Below are 15,404 nucleotides of genomic sequence, written 5' to 3' on the forward strand. Positions count from 1 at the left end.
GTAAAAGCCTCACACTTTCTTCTCCTTCCTACAATTCATCTCTGATCGTTTATTTCATTTTAAATGTGGGGCTCAACAGTTTTTCACCATTACATTACAAATACATTGAATTATTGCTGCGGGTAAATCAATGACAGTGGATTAAAGATCTTTATAATGCGAATAATTAGTAATCAGGCTTGCATGTGCTGTCTGATCACTCTCATAACAACTCGCCTGCGCTAAAACTCGCTTTAAAAAAATCGTGTGCTGTCCGATAACCTCCCCGACATCCTCTTTTTTTCTCCCCATTGACCAGTAAAATCAGGTGTATTGAGCCCGAGCCCAATCGGCTACACGATCAGGATGAGACGCGCCGGAGGTTGAATGGTGAATGAGGGCGGCTGCCGACAAAGAGCGAAGAGTGACGGGCTTGACAGCGCAGATGGGCGAGGCTGGTGAACAAAGCAGCTCCGAGCATACATCACTGTCAGCAGGACGCATTCATCTTATAATTAATGCTTTTCAATTAGTGGCCAATAAGAGGGAGGCCAGAGGTCATCTGAAGAGGGAGCAAACTTGAAAACAAACACTCTTGCGCACACATCTCAAGCAGGGATGCGCACATGCCAGAGTGGGTGTGCGCATCCCTGCACACTCTGTAAACCGGGGCGGGGTCTTACCTATAACTCGCAGCTCTGCATTGGAGTAGACCTCCCCGTGCTTATTGCCGGCCACACACTGATACATGCCGGTGTCAGTCAGGGTCAGGCGACTGATTGACAACACCCCGCTGGCGACCTGTATGCGTTCCTACGGACAAACAGACATGTGCCTTTAATATGCTTTACTCCCATGGCTCATCTACATAAAAACAGGCAGCCAGCGGCCCAGTGAATTATGGTCTGGAAGTGACAGACGTGGCAATAAATCTAGGTTTTCATCACTAATGGAGGCAAAGGCTTGGGTGGATGGAGGCAGGCTAGCGGAAAATGACCCTAATCAATCTACATGTTTATGAGAGTGAAATAAAACCATGCTCTATTTATATCTCTGACTGCACCACAGGGCCCGTTTCCCCTTCAGCAGAAAGAGGGGATAAGAGGGGAAGGAGTATTGAGACATCTGAGGTATACAGCGCTGTGAAAATTGCTTTCCAGATAGGTATGCCCTGTACATACTAAGTGCTGTGTACATGGTCACGCTGTACCACCGCTTCATCTGTTTGGACTATTTGCCCGCCTACGGGGGGAAAATCTTGCTCGTCACTGAGCCATCAAATTAAAATCTATTTAAGGACGGCTAGGCCCAATGAACTAAAAACTCGGCTGGATCAGTGAATCAGTCGGACATTTAATCCCCAGTATACATTTATCTCCCTGAACTCGAGTTTTCGCACCGCTCCTTCACTACAGTATTAAATCCTTGAGCAGTTTTCATACATCTCTATGCAGCTGTGTCAGGTTTTTCGCCTCCCCCGTGTCCCTACGTCTGCTGCGTTCTCCTCCGGCTTCACCCATAATGTCATCAGAGCCTATTTCCATAGGGTTTTTTTTTTTTTTTGGAGCGGCCTGTGCTCCAGTTGCCGGGGATTAAGGTACTGTGACATGAAAAGAGAGACCGTCCTCGTCGAAAGATCACAAACTAATCCTGTGTTTGAGCAGGTTGCGCCTGAATTTCCATACCGCTCAGGCACCTCCGGATGTGCAGGGGCGAACATCCCTGCTGGCGAAGGAGGCGAATGCTGGCGTGTATCAGTCTGTGCATGGAAAGCATTCCCATTTATGGCAGCTATTAATTAACCATGACATTCCTCTCAAATCAGCAGTTTTTCATGCAGGGACCTGGGGGGGACCATCTGTACGCCTTATGCTGAATGAAAATGATTGGCAATGTCATTTGCCAACAACTCTGGTGTGATTTACGTGATAAAACAAACAAACAAGACAAAACAAAAACTCAAAAAATATGAATAAATTGAAAAAGTGAGCTTTTCTGGGGGGGGGGGGTTAGGATTACTATTACTAGTCTTTGTAAGAATGATGCAAAATGCCTGTAACACTTGCACAGGCTACATTTCATATGATATTATCACAACTTCAATCTACTCATTTGCATTCCAGAACAAAAGGGTGGGGGGTCTTTCATTCTCTTATACTCTAATCTTTCAAGTTTGATCTTTGTTGACCAGAGATGAGCAGTAACGCGTTACTTGTTCAACTGACCGCTGCGGCACACCTGCACCAGGGTAAACCTCCACCTACGCCACTCCTGCTTTACAGGTGAAAATAGAGCAACAGGACCGCTGAGTCTTTGATTTTATTTATTTTCTGCTGTGTTTTACTTGCATCTATTTGAAAGAGCGAGTGTAAACACAAAAAATATTTTATTTTATGTGCTGGAATGTGCAGAAAATAGGTTTAAATGTTAAACAAATTTCTTCCAGTCAGTGAATGTTGCATATAATTACATTTTTGCTTGATGCATAAAAAAAAAAAGAGATTAAAACTGATAAAACAAGTTTTAAAAAGAGACTTTTCCATTTGATTACATTTTGTATGATGGATTATGCAGAAAAAGTAGAATTGGGCTGAAACATCTATCGCTTTATTACCTATTCAAGTTGTAAATCGTGTTTTTAAAAAGTAACTAAGTAACTAATTAATTTTGAAAATAAGTAATCAGTAAAGTAACGGGATTACTTTTTTGGGAAGTAATCAGTAATTAGTTACTTGACCAACACTGTTGTTGACTAAGAAAAAGGGTTCAAACAAAAAGAAATTATTAGTGCTCACTGGAGGAGAAATGTTAAAGAAATCTGCTCATTCTACTCAGATGTTTGATTCATTTAATGTGCCTGAGCAGGACAGAAGTAGCAGACATGAACTAAGCTCAACAGTGGCTTTATAATAACAAGAACAAAACTTGAGGCGGAGCCTGTTTGCTCCACTTGAGCTTGAACGAACATGGAAAACAAGGAATTTCAACCATCTCTCTGATCCTTTTTAAGTATTAAACCACACTTAAAGCAACATTATTTGAAGCCTTTTGGACAAGAGTCCTAAGAGAGCAGGGAAACCTAAATTCAAGTGCAGAGCAGTAAGCTATGAGTACGGTGGTCCTTTAAATGGACTAAATCCTGTTTCACGGTGGAGTTTCCTTCTAATTGCAGCGCTACTTAATCCTGCAGCCATTGTCAATAAAGCAGCAGAGAGTGAGGTCCTTCAGATGAAAATGCCACAAGAAAAGAAACATAGCTTTTCTGACACAGGTAATAAAAGCAATCCTGAGAAAAACTGAACACAAAAGCTTGTTCGCTGTGGGTCCATAATAAAAAATCTCAAAAATATGTAAAAACCCATTAAAGCGTCGCTACAGAACTCAGCAATTACGTCCGCTTTTTCAACGGCTCTGGTTCCAGGAATGAATTTTGCACTTATTTGTCTACGGATGTTTCAGAAAATTATACACAAATGATGCTGGAGATTATGTGGAGACTGGGACGCCAATCATTCTCATGTGTTTTGGAAGTGTAAAAATATCAAACCTTACTGGGAAAGCATTGCAGTAACAATGAAGAAAGTGCTGGGGTATGACGTGCCGTGTGAGGCACGAGTAATATATTTTGGAATATGGGAAAATGTAAGAAAGGAGGACCATTACTTGTTTAAAATTATGTTGTTGTCAAGCAAAAAGGTAATAACAAAAAACAGGCTGAAAAGTGACCCTTTAAAATTGGAAGAATGGACTGATGTAATCGAGGACATATATATAATGGAGAAAATGACCTACACTTTGAGACTGAAATCTGACAAACACCGAAAACAGTGGACAAAATGGATAGCCTATAAGACTCATCCCCATAAGGCAGGGACCTCTCCTCGTTGTTTATTTTATTTTTAATTTTTTTAATATTTTTTTTCTCTTCCACAGATTAAGTGTCCTTTATTCCTTTTAGTTTGTTTCTTTTGTGTTCCTTTTCATATTTTTGTTTGCATGTACTATAAATTTGGAAAAACTACAAAATAAAAAGTTAAAAAAAATTCTTTCAACTTTTATAATGCAAATTTACAGTACTGTGCAAATGTTTTAGGCAGGTGTAGAAAAATGCTGTCAGCAAAAAACGCTTTCACAAATATAAATGATTGTTTATTGGCCCCGAATGTATTCTGCAGCAGGACAACGACCCCAAACACACAGCCAAAGCGCAAAGAAGAACTGGAAGTACTGGAAGTGATGGTACGGCCCCCACGGAGCCCTAATGTCAACATCATCGAGTGCGTCTGGGATTACATGAAGAGACAGAAGGCTGTGAGGAAGCCTACTTAGTTCTTCAAGATGTTTGGAACAACCTACCAGCCGAGGTCCTTCAAAAACTGTGTGCAAGTGTACCAAGAAGAAGGCAAAGGGTGGTCACACCAAATACTGTTTTTATTTTTTGTCTTTTGTTCATTCACAGCATTTTGTTGATTGATGAAAATCAATTATTAACACTTCCATTTGTGAAAGCATTCTTTGTTTACAGCATATTTTCTCACCTGCCTAGAACCTTTGCACAGTACTGTGCTCTGTTGTCCAAGGAGGTATAATTAAGTCCAGTGTCCAACATTCATGGAGAAAAGGGATTCATGAGAAGAGTAACAATTTAACTATAAACCAGCTGAAATCCAAAGAAATAATATAGAATGTTCTGGATAAAGTTAATTTTTAAACAAAAACACATGAAGTACAGTCCTGCTATGACTCTGATGATAAATGAAGGTAAAAAAAACCCAATACTAGTCTGTTTTTGGAAGGTTAATGACATCATTATCTGCCACTCCACAGCTGCCTACAAAACTATGATTATGCTAGTCTTTAGTTTTTAGGAGAGGGTAAGTTTGCTTTTTAAAATAAAAGTCAAGTGCTGAGTTGAGAAAAGAACCACCTAAGGTATGAGGAAGACTCCAGAAACTGTTCCTACTTCATCCAAGAACGTGCTAATGCTAAAGCTGGAGAGGGCTAGAATGGCAGCTGAATGATTGTTCATGTGTATTAAAACAGGGGCACAGCACTGCAGTACACTGAAAGCATGTGAGCTTAGTGGACGGTCCATATGTCATCATTTAACAAGTAAATGTAGCGCACATATAATTGACTATTTGACCCCTCCAGGAACCGACAGTCAAAAAATGACTTTTACGTTGCTCTTTTTTTATGCTCAAAGTTCATCAGAAGTTACTTTCAGTGAACTGCTCAGTCAGAAGAGCCGCAATTGATTCATCGTTAATAAATAACAACAAACGGCGGCTCCTCTCCCCACCGCTTCTTACATCACTGACCTTTCCCTCTTCCACTCATTAAGCCACTGCGGTTAATGGTGGCATTTCAAACAATGCAACACCTTTGCTGATTAATCCATTCACCCATGCGTTTGGAATGTATCCATTAATTATGTGTATGTTAAGAAGAATTGTGCAGCACAAACATCAGTGCCATCACTCTAACCTTTAATCATGCACTTACTGCCCCGTATCCAGAGGGTGATGAACTGTGCGTGTAGTTTTCCTCCGTTTTTGAAGCGATCTTTAGAAATTTAATCTATAACCCAAATTCTTAAAAAGCACGCACACTGTGTAAAATGTGCAAATCTCACAAATCTGTTTTATTGACAGTAGAATATAAAATATAAATCAAATGTTTAGCATTTTAATTAAAAAATAAGGTCATATTAGTGACATCGTGTTTATCACTGTGTAGCTTCCCCTCTTCCTGTAGCAACAGTTCGCACACATCTAACAACTGAGGAGACTAGTTGCTGGACTTTTGAGGCAGAAATGTTTTCCTGCACTTGTCTTTTATAGGAGTCTAGCAGCCTCGTGTCGTCTTTGTTTCTTTAGTTTTTTCATGTTTTCAGTTAGTGAAAGGTCTGGACGGCAGGCCACTTCGGCACACAGATCCTTCTACTTTGCTTTATGAATAGATGGAGTATGTAGTTTAGCATCGTCTTGCCGAATTATGCAAGGCCTCTGCTGAAAAACACATCATGTGGATTTGAGCATATGTTGCCTTTTCAGTTGTGCAAGTTGCCAATTCCAAAAACACCGATGCACCCATACCATCAGAGATGCTTTTGAACTCTTCTTTAGTCCAGAGGATGTGGCGTCCACGTTTCCAGAAATGTTCTCTTTGATTTGTCCCACCACGGAACAGTTTTCCACTTTTCTTGTGTTCAAACCGTGTTTCCTAGCTTCATTCCTGGATTCAGTAAGTTTAGAGAAAGAGAAGACTGCAACATTCCTGATTTTGTAGCGTCTTTTTTGCTTGATGGAGCAGATTAACCTGCATTCGAGGATGGCACTGTAAACTGTGGTCACAGACAGCGGTTTCTGGAAGTGTTTCGGAGTCTGTGCGGTGATCTCCATGCCAGGATCGTGCATGTTTTTGATGCAACGCCACGGGAGAAGATTATGGGCCTTGAATATTGAGTTTCTGCTTTGTACCTTGTTCTCCAGACTCTCACAATCTTTTGATGATATTATGTACTGTAAATAATAAGATATTCAAACAGTTTTACAATTTTGCAGATTGCTGAACCTCTGCTCATTTTTACTTGAGCAAAAAACTCTGTCTATGCCCAATAATATTATCAACCCTTAGTCGCTCATTGTGAACAAAATATGGGTTTATTTACATTTGTTGGACTTGTCATTGCACCTCCAGTAAACAGAGAAAGAAGCAGTAAGGTCACAGGGAGTCAAACGGGATCAATCAAATGCTTTGTTGTTTACTGTTTTTAAGAAACTGCCAAATAAGAAAAACAATAACATGATTACTCTCACACACCGAAAACACAAGAGCCTTACCTCATAAGAGGTGCTGATAAAAGCGTTTGCCATTGGCTAAACAGGTTGTTGATTACTCTCCCCTGATGGCAAGCCAAATCAGTTTTTTTATATGAAAAAGCCTGTGCTGTGTGGAGTACTGCCTCCAGTAATAACAACACACAGAGTTCATTTCAACCACATGTATAACATTCAAGTACTGATCGATATCCTCTGGTGTGTTTGTCGCCTTTCTTGCATAATGAAGCAAATTAACATAATGCCTGTTTATTTATCAGGTGCACGCTGTGCCTGAATGTCCAATCGTTATTTTCCAAACAACCTGACTAAATGATCTGATATCATAATCCAACATAAATAACAAATACAGGGGATCATATTTTTGCAAATGCCAACAGCAGAGTTCAGTTAAAGTTAGGTGTGGAAGTAGGCTGGTCCTAATAGACTCATCTCTCATCACCGGACTCATAATGGGGACCCGGAGGGGGGCGGCGAGCTAAAATGAAAGTAGGATATACAATGTTTGTATAGAGAATCTTGTATTTTTCTTCTTTGGTGGCACAGGATTAATAACCGCGCTCGGCGTGGAGAGATTTAGCAGAAGATTAGGGTGGCTCTTACATCACTGTACTTGGCCTGCTTACAGTTTCGTCTCTCAGCACAGCAGACACAGTTTAATTCCTTTGAAATAAATGCTGTTTTGCAGAAGTGAGTAACATAAACTGAACAGGAGGCACTGTGTTGTAATGAAGAAGAATATAATGCAAGGTAATTAGTCAGTAAAGCTTGAACAAGCAGCGCAATAAAGCTCTGAAAGTACAGTACATGGCTGCTCCAATCCTTCATTCGGCAGCGCGGAGTGTGTGAGAAACATCTGTCGCGAAGCTGCCGAAGAAGGTCTAGCCCTTTTCTTCAGTTCTAAAAACACGCGGGTCGCCGGGAGCTCTCACCTCGGTAGACTCCAGGTTTTCCCCGTTCTTCATCCACCTGTATGAAGGCTTGGGCTTCCCGGTGGCTTTGCACTCCCACGCCAGCGAGTCGTCGATGAGCTTCTGGACATCTTGGGGCGTCTCGATGAGATGAGGAGGAGCTGGAAAGAGCGGAAGTACGAGGCAATTAGAGTGAACACTTTTTTTTCAATTCACAAATCTGATGTTCTCAAAACACCTCATACATGCAGCAAAACACTATGGTTAACCCACAAAAGTACCGTGCACAAAAGATGTCATATCAGTGCTTAAGTTGGTGCTACCGAAATAAAGCGTTTCTTTCAGACAGCGTGATCCAAAGCCATCAACATGTTTGGATGTTTTGTGGATTCCTGAAGTGTTACACTTATCTTGTCATTTCCTTGTCATTGACAGTGAATGCCTGCTGATGAGGAAATTTACACAGTACCTGAAATAAACATGCATGTGTAGTACTACACTTTCACTGGACTGGTCTTCTATAGGACTTTCCTACTCAAGTACTCAAAGCACTGTACACAACATGTCTCATTCACACAAGCACCTATTTTTCTGCATCTAAGTGCATGCTATTGCACCTAACATTCACACACATTCATGCTCCAAAGAACCAGGGGCAACTCAGCGTTCAGTATCTTGTCCAAGGATGCTTTGGCATACAGACTCGAGAAGACAGGGATTGAACCACCAACCTTCTGATTAGTCTGACATTTAGTCAAATACACTCATCAGCCTCACACGTCACACCCTTCTTCCAACGCAACAGGGGAAGAACTACAGTAGACAACCATCATACCATCCATCCATCCTCTTTTCTCCTCTGCATCTTCTATATCCATGACCCACACATAAGGGCGTGGGAGATTTTCACAATTAGAAGCACTATTACAAGTGCAGGGATTTACACAATGAAATAATGCAAGCATAATGAGCAGAACTCTTTAAGTTTATCTGTTTTGATCGCGCAGACACATACGACCAATCTTTGTCCAAAGTGCAGACAGCTGCACTTTGTTATTTGCCCTAATTTTCTAACACATTTGTAAATGCTAAGAACGAATGAGAAATGATCTTTCTAATGTGCAGAAGTAAAGTCTTGAAGGATGTCATATTCTAACGACTGAAAATTGAACTGTAATATATGGAGGCAAGAAAAGGTTGCACTCTCTCTCTGCTGTTTGGGGGCATAATGCAGCTTTCGAGGAAGACTGCAGACCCTTTAACCCAGTTGTTATTTGCATTATTTATACTGGAACTGTGTAATAGACTGCAGAACATCAATCACAAAGTGCAGTGAATGACAGTGCTCATCATTTTAAAACTGAATAATGAATCAGTTCAGTCATTTATTATAAAAACAAATAGAACATGCATTTATGTCAGAAACCAAAGGTTGTTAATAAGCTGTTAAATCCAGTAAAAGGAGTGGTTTAGTAGTGTGGTTGTTGTGTGCTTTTATTCAATTCTAGTTACAAATTTTCTTCCCACTTGTAGCAACACTTGTATTTTGAATTTCACACGATCCTGTGAATAAGAAAGATTTCACAGGACTCTAAGCAGTCCTGTGAAAAACTAACATCCCCGTCATTCGGCGTGCAGAAGCACATTTATCAGCACTAACATGAAGTAATCCTTTACTTTATCAGTCTCTCACATATTTGCACTTTTGGCTCGTCTTTACAAAGTTGCTTCAGCTCATCGAGGTTTGTGGGCATTCACATATGCACGGCTCTCTTAAGGTCCAAACGCAAAGTTTCAATCAGGCTTTTCACAGAACTGCACAGGGTCTTATGAAAACCTTCTGCCCAGTAGACCACCAGATATAGTCAGACCAACCTGCCTGGCACCAACAAGCACACCATGTTCACTCAAAAAAATCTCCTTTCTTCCATCTCTACATGCCATAATGCAGTGAGCTGCTGCCACGTGAACGACTCATCAATGAGTACTTGAACAGCTGTACCTAATGAAGTGGCCAGTGAGTATGTGCATTATATATGTGTGTATACACACACACACACACACACACACACACACACACACACACACACACACACACACACACACACACACACACACACACACATTTGTATATGTGCATACATTTGAGGCGTAGTGACGTGAGTGTCATGGGCCTGGGTCTGTGAGCCGGCGTTTTGTGTTTTTGAATTATTAATAGTCTTTCATGTCGTTGTTATTTAGTTTCTAGTCTCTTGATCTCTGTCTCCGTACTTCCCCTTTGTTCCTTGTGTCACATCTAGTCAAGTTATGGTTTCATGTCTGTGCTTTTCACTGTCTCGTGTTTCCTGTTTTACTTTGACAGTCCCCTGCGCTATGTCAGGCTTTTCTAGTTTTGCTTCTCCCGGTCTCGTTGCGTGTGATTTCTCCCAGTTGTGTGTGTCTCCTCCTGTGTCTCATTCCCTCGTTAACCCTCTGTGTATTTAAGCCTTTTGTCTTCCTCTGTTTGTCGCCGGATCAACTGTGTATCACCTGCTGCATTTCTCCATGTTCCAGGTTCATTGTTCCTTGTCTCAGGTTTTCGTATTCGGTCTTTAATTTCCTTATATTTGTTTTAAGGTTTTTCCCAGTTTTGTCATTCTCTCCTTTGCCTCGCTGTAATAAAGGCTCGCTTTCACTTTAAGTCTCTCACCGTCTGTGTCTGCACTTGGGTCCACACTCTCTCTCCACACGTCTGCATTAATTAACCAACAAGTGAATGATAACATCTGTCTTCATTGAAGTGCAGTAACAAACCCTGAATTACACATCTACTGCCTTTGACTGGAGCTAAAAAAAATGTAAAAAGATCACTGAACTCCTTTTATGCTTTCTTTTACTTTCCAAGTGTTCTTATATCTGAACAAAAAGGATGAAAACCAGATCCATATTCATTAGGGTGGGCACCGGCACCATAAAAACACTCCATTCAATACAGTCTCGGTAAATAATGGTATAATTATACGGAGGGAGAATTGATTCTTGCTGTGTCATGCAAGTAACTCAGGGCTGGTTAATGACTAAGCTGGAAAAGAGGTACATAAAACTAGATCTTTAAAGCTCTCCCTGTGTGTAATGTTCTGTGCGTTCCTCTTGATATGTAGGTCCAGCCACTATCATCCTATATCACACAAGGCCAGTAGCAGGACAAGAGGAATAGCTGACCACACTTTTCCATTCCACAGATCTCACCTAATGTCACCGTCAAGGACTGACCTTTTCACTTACAGTACAAATCCTGCTCTAATTGGCTTCGCTATACAGTATTTTGCCTTCAAGTAAAGCGTGATACACAGGAGAACACGGAGAAATTCAGTGGCTGCAAATCCCACTATCTCTGTGCATTACACATTCAGCATGTAGTCAAAGTGTGCGCGCGTGGGCCCGTGTGTGTGTTGGGAAAGAGAGAGACAAAAAAGTCTGATAACAAGAGGTAGATGAGGCAACCAGAGGGGGTATTTGTGTAGTTTTGTTTAGCTATGCTGGAGTCTTGCACTGATACGACATCAAAATCCGGCCAGTATGAAAGAGCGATTTGTGTTTGTGGATCATGTGCCGCTAAAATCATGCACGAAGTTGGTTGAGATCACTAACATCTGACTCGTATGGAGCCAGTGTTGTTGTTGTCAGTGCAGCTGAGGGGGGAAAAGTGATGAATTTCTTTTAAACTAAAAGCTGCTGGAAGATGAATCTTCAGTTTTTTATCCTGCCACAGAGAAGACACGTTATTCTCAAATAGGTCCGGGGCAAAATATCGATTCGCTAACGTTTTGATTCGTCTTGCGATACATTATCACAACAGTGAGGCCACATGTCAGTGATTTAAAGAAAAAATGTGTAGTTGCTTTAAATTTAAGCTTGGACAACAGGGCTAATTATGTGAAGGAACACACAAACATACACACTCTGAGCTGTCCGTTGTTTAAACTCTATATTTAATTGTAAAGCAGTAAAACAATTCAAATATTAAATTTCCAAAAAAAACACTGCTTTCTGAATGTATATGTTCACTCTTATTTTGAAGCCACTAACACATTTCAAAGAAACTGGGCAGATTTACCGCTGAGCTCTGCTAACTCAACAGATTCCAACGTTCCTTTGTGCACTGTATCATAGTCTAAGGAGCTTGCAAAGAAAAGCGTCTGGACTTCTGTAAGTTGCTTGAAGACATTTCACCTCTCATCCGAGAAGCGTCTTCAGGTCTAAGGTCAAATGGTGGAGAGTCCCAGATTTAAGCCCAATGGGAGTGTCCTGCAAGAAGGACATGGACCCCCTGTTGTTACTCTACCTAATCACACGAGCCAGGGTTTGAAAATGGGTGTAGGTCACAATCAGGCCATGTCCACGCTAATATGTTTTTGTTTGAAAACGCATCTTTTTCTCTCCGTTTTGGCCTTCTGTCCACACTGAGACGGCGTTTTTGGTCAAGGAACACGGAGCTTTTTTGAAAATGTTCTCCAAAGGCGATGAAAAACGTCTTTTGAAAACGATGACGCATTTTACTTATATGATGCAGTCATGTGACCAATTCAACTAAGATGGCGGATGGCATTGTAGTCTTTATTCTTGCTCGCTTTTGCAACGTTGTACTCTTGTGTTACTCACAGCAACAACTCCATCTCATTGTCAGTCCATTTAAAAAAACCCGGTGCTTTTCCTCGACAGTTTGCTGCGACATTTTAAAGAGCCGGAAACTAAATAAACAGAAGACGGAAATGACGTAGGTCGAATCGTCTTACGTTTCATGCATTCGCTGTGCAGAACATAAGCGTTTTCAGTCGTTTCTTTTCGAAAACGACTGAAAATGACAGTGTGGATGCGGAGCATTTGTAGACGAATTAGCGTAGACGTAACCTCAGCCAAGGTTTCGGGTGAACCCGCTGTGAATCCTATCCCCACCCTATCATGTTATTGCCTGAGGTCAAAAGGCCCAGGGTGTGTGTTGGCGTTAAGGCGTCTGGGAAGGGATCTCTCCACCATTTGACCCTAGAACTGAAGAATCTTCTCGGTTGAGAGAACGTCTTCAAGCAACTTAAAGAAGTCCAGACGATTTTCTTTCCAAGCTCCTTAGACTACAATGGCCTGGATGACTGAGAACACAGACATACACTGTATCATCTACCTTCCAAACTCTGAAAGCTTAAATGGAATGGGCTTTCCTTGTATAAAATGTTACCCTATTGGGTTGTATGCATTCATGCAGTATGAGCATATATTATATTGGAATATTATTTTCAACAGCAGCACGGTGGTGCAGCGGTTTGCACTGTCACCTCACAGCAAAAAGGTCCTGGGCTCGTGTCAGATGTATGTATGAGCTTGCATGTTCCATCGAGGTACTCCAGCTTCTTCCTGCCTCTCGTCATATTAAAGCTAGGATAGGCTCCAGCCCGTAAGACTCAACTCACAGAAGATGGATGGATGGATCTAACTGTTTTTCCTGTTTTGTTTCGTTTTAATGTTGCATTTACATGCCCGCTGCTATAACACCAAATGCTTTCAACCAGCCTCTGTAAGCATTTGGGAAAAGAGGAGACATAGTGATTTAATTTTGAAAGTAAAATGTTTTCATATTCTTGCTAAATATGAATGTTTCTGCTCAACAGTTTGGGCCTCGGCGGATATCTTCATCGCTTCAAAATGCTCCAAACGTTTTCAGTGGGTGACAGGTTTGAAGTCAAGGCATGCCAGGTTAGCTCCTGCTGCTGGAATGTGTGCAGAACATAGTTTGGAATTGTTGCTGAAATGACAGAGACCTGGAAAAAGACATCGACTACATTATGTTGCTCCTGCATGCATTACAACCTGTTCCAGCTGAGATTGGGTGAGAGGTGGGGTACACCCCGCACAGGTCACCGGTGTGCTGCAGAGCTAACACACACAGACACACAGACAATAATTCACACTCATGTGCACCTACAGCCAATCTAGAATCACCAGTTTATTTAACAAGCCTGTCTCTGGACAGTGGAATCAAACCCACTCACACACAGGGGGGACGTGAAAACTTGTGAGCAAACAAAGACTTGTTCCTGAGTCCATGGAGAGATTTCCACCACAGAACTGTGCCTGATTTTCAGGGCCTGGAGATTAAACCCATTGCCCCTGGTTTCCTATCAGTGTTATCACTATATAAAAACAAAATTGACCATTTTTTTTTATTCTTTGCTTGAGGTGTTTTCTATATGCAGTAAACACAAAATCACTAAATTCATATTGATGCTGTACATGAGTGCAGGCTTTGCAGGCATTCAGTCAGCTGCACCATATGTGCCTGTATACATTTGCTGCAACAAATGGGAAAGATGTGAAACTAGACTTTCTATAAACGTTACCATCACCACTTATTTAGCCTAACATCCATTCATGCTACACCAGCTCTCCATCAGAGTCTGACTGGGCTGCCCCCACCCACCACATTTTTCTGAGCCGCATTGTCATCGTTGTTCTTTGCCCCCCCTCGCTGTCAGCATCCTTCGCTCTATCCCTCACCTGCTGCGCGCGCATCGACCCTCAGAAAACGCTTGCCAAATGAAAGCCGGCAGCCCGTCCCAGCCTGCGCCGGGGCTAAGCACACAAACAATCAGGTGCGACGTCAAGAGGCTAAAGCAGAGGAAAGATGGGAATTTGCCTTATCGGTGGAATCACTACGAGATAATGCAGCGGTAAGCCAGCAAAAACACAAATGGGAACACAACAGGGAAACTAACCTGTCACAGTTCTGCATTTACTTCCCCTCTGAGTAATATCGACATCAGCAAGTGAGCAAAAGCCCATTTCTTTTCAAAGCGTTTTCTTCACAGGGGAAATTTAACAAACCTTTTTGTCTATGGCTTGGATTTGCTGTTAGGAACTTCATCCAGTACAGAATTATGACTAATAAGGAGAAAAAACAATATGATCACAAGGTGCAGCTGATTTTGCAAATCTGCTTTGGCCTCAAGCTAAATCGTTTATTTATTAAAATACATGAAGACAGGAAAGAAGAGATGGAAACCTCCTGTAAAAATGCTGTTGTATTACAAACATAGCTCCTTCACATTTTCTGTGTATTAGAGAGAAAAACAAAGCAGTGCTTCTGTCTCTTAGTACATCAAGAGTGGTATTAAAAGTGTGACCGATGTGCCTCCATAAAGTAACACCTTCATTCCTTCCTGTCTAACACAAAAGCCATGCTCGCCTTTCACTGTAGCTTGCTTAGATGTACAAAGAGATACCCTTATCGATTCCCCCCTGTCACAGGCTGGGTCTCTGACCCAGCGCTCTGAGTTCATGTTTGTATTTGTCTCATTTTGTTATGTGATTTAGTTTGTGTTATTTCCTATCTGCCTTTAGTTTAGGCAGTTATTGTTCCTGGGTTTTCTATGTTTTGGGGTTTTGTATTTATTCATCACATATTAGGTCTGTTAAGTTGTGTTGTCATGTTTTAGTATTTCCTGTTTTATTCTGACAATGTCATGTGTTCTTTGTTTATTGTATTTAGCTTTCCTCTCCTGGTCCTGTCATTAGGTTTATGTCTGTCAGCTGTTTTCCCCCATGTGTCGCCACTTCCCCTGATCACCTCATGTCTGTATTTAAGCCTTTTGTTTTCTTCATGCCATTGTCAGGTCGTCTGCTCATCCATGTCTCATCTCCA

The 15,404-nt window shown here is 41.4% G+C and overlaps 1 protein-coding gene across 1 annotated transcript in view; it reads right to left on the reverse strand.

Annotated features, from left to right (window-relative positions):
- Positions 1-15,404, reverse strand: part of cntn4 (contactin 4) — a 194,909-nt gene that overhangs the window by 68,740 nt on the left and 110,765 nt on the right. The window contains exons 8-9 of the mRNA XM_085353001.1: positions 7,754-7,893; positions 663-792 (exon numbers count right to left, since the gene is read on the reverse strand). Coding sequence (XP_085209127.1) covers positions 663-792; positions 7,754-7,893 — 270 coding nt within the window. The remainder of the gene's footprint in view (positions 1-662; positions 793-7,753; positions 7,894-15,404) is intronic.

This window comes from Diplotaxodon limnothrissa, linkage group LG5, assembly GCF_057381915.1.
Source record: "Diplotaxodon limnothrissa isolate DT_005_m linkage group LG5, D_limnothrissa_male_GT1.1, whole genome shotgun sequence".
NCBI classification, from domain to species: domain Eukaryota; kingdom Metazoa; phylum Chordata; class Actinopteri; order Cichliformes; family Cichlidae; genus Diplotaxodon; species Diplotaxodon limnothrissa.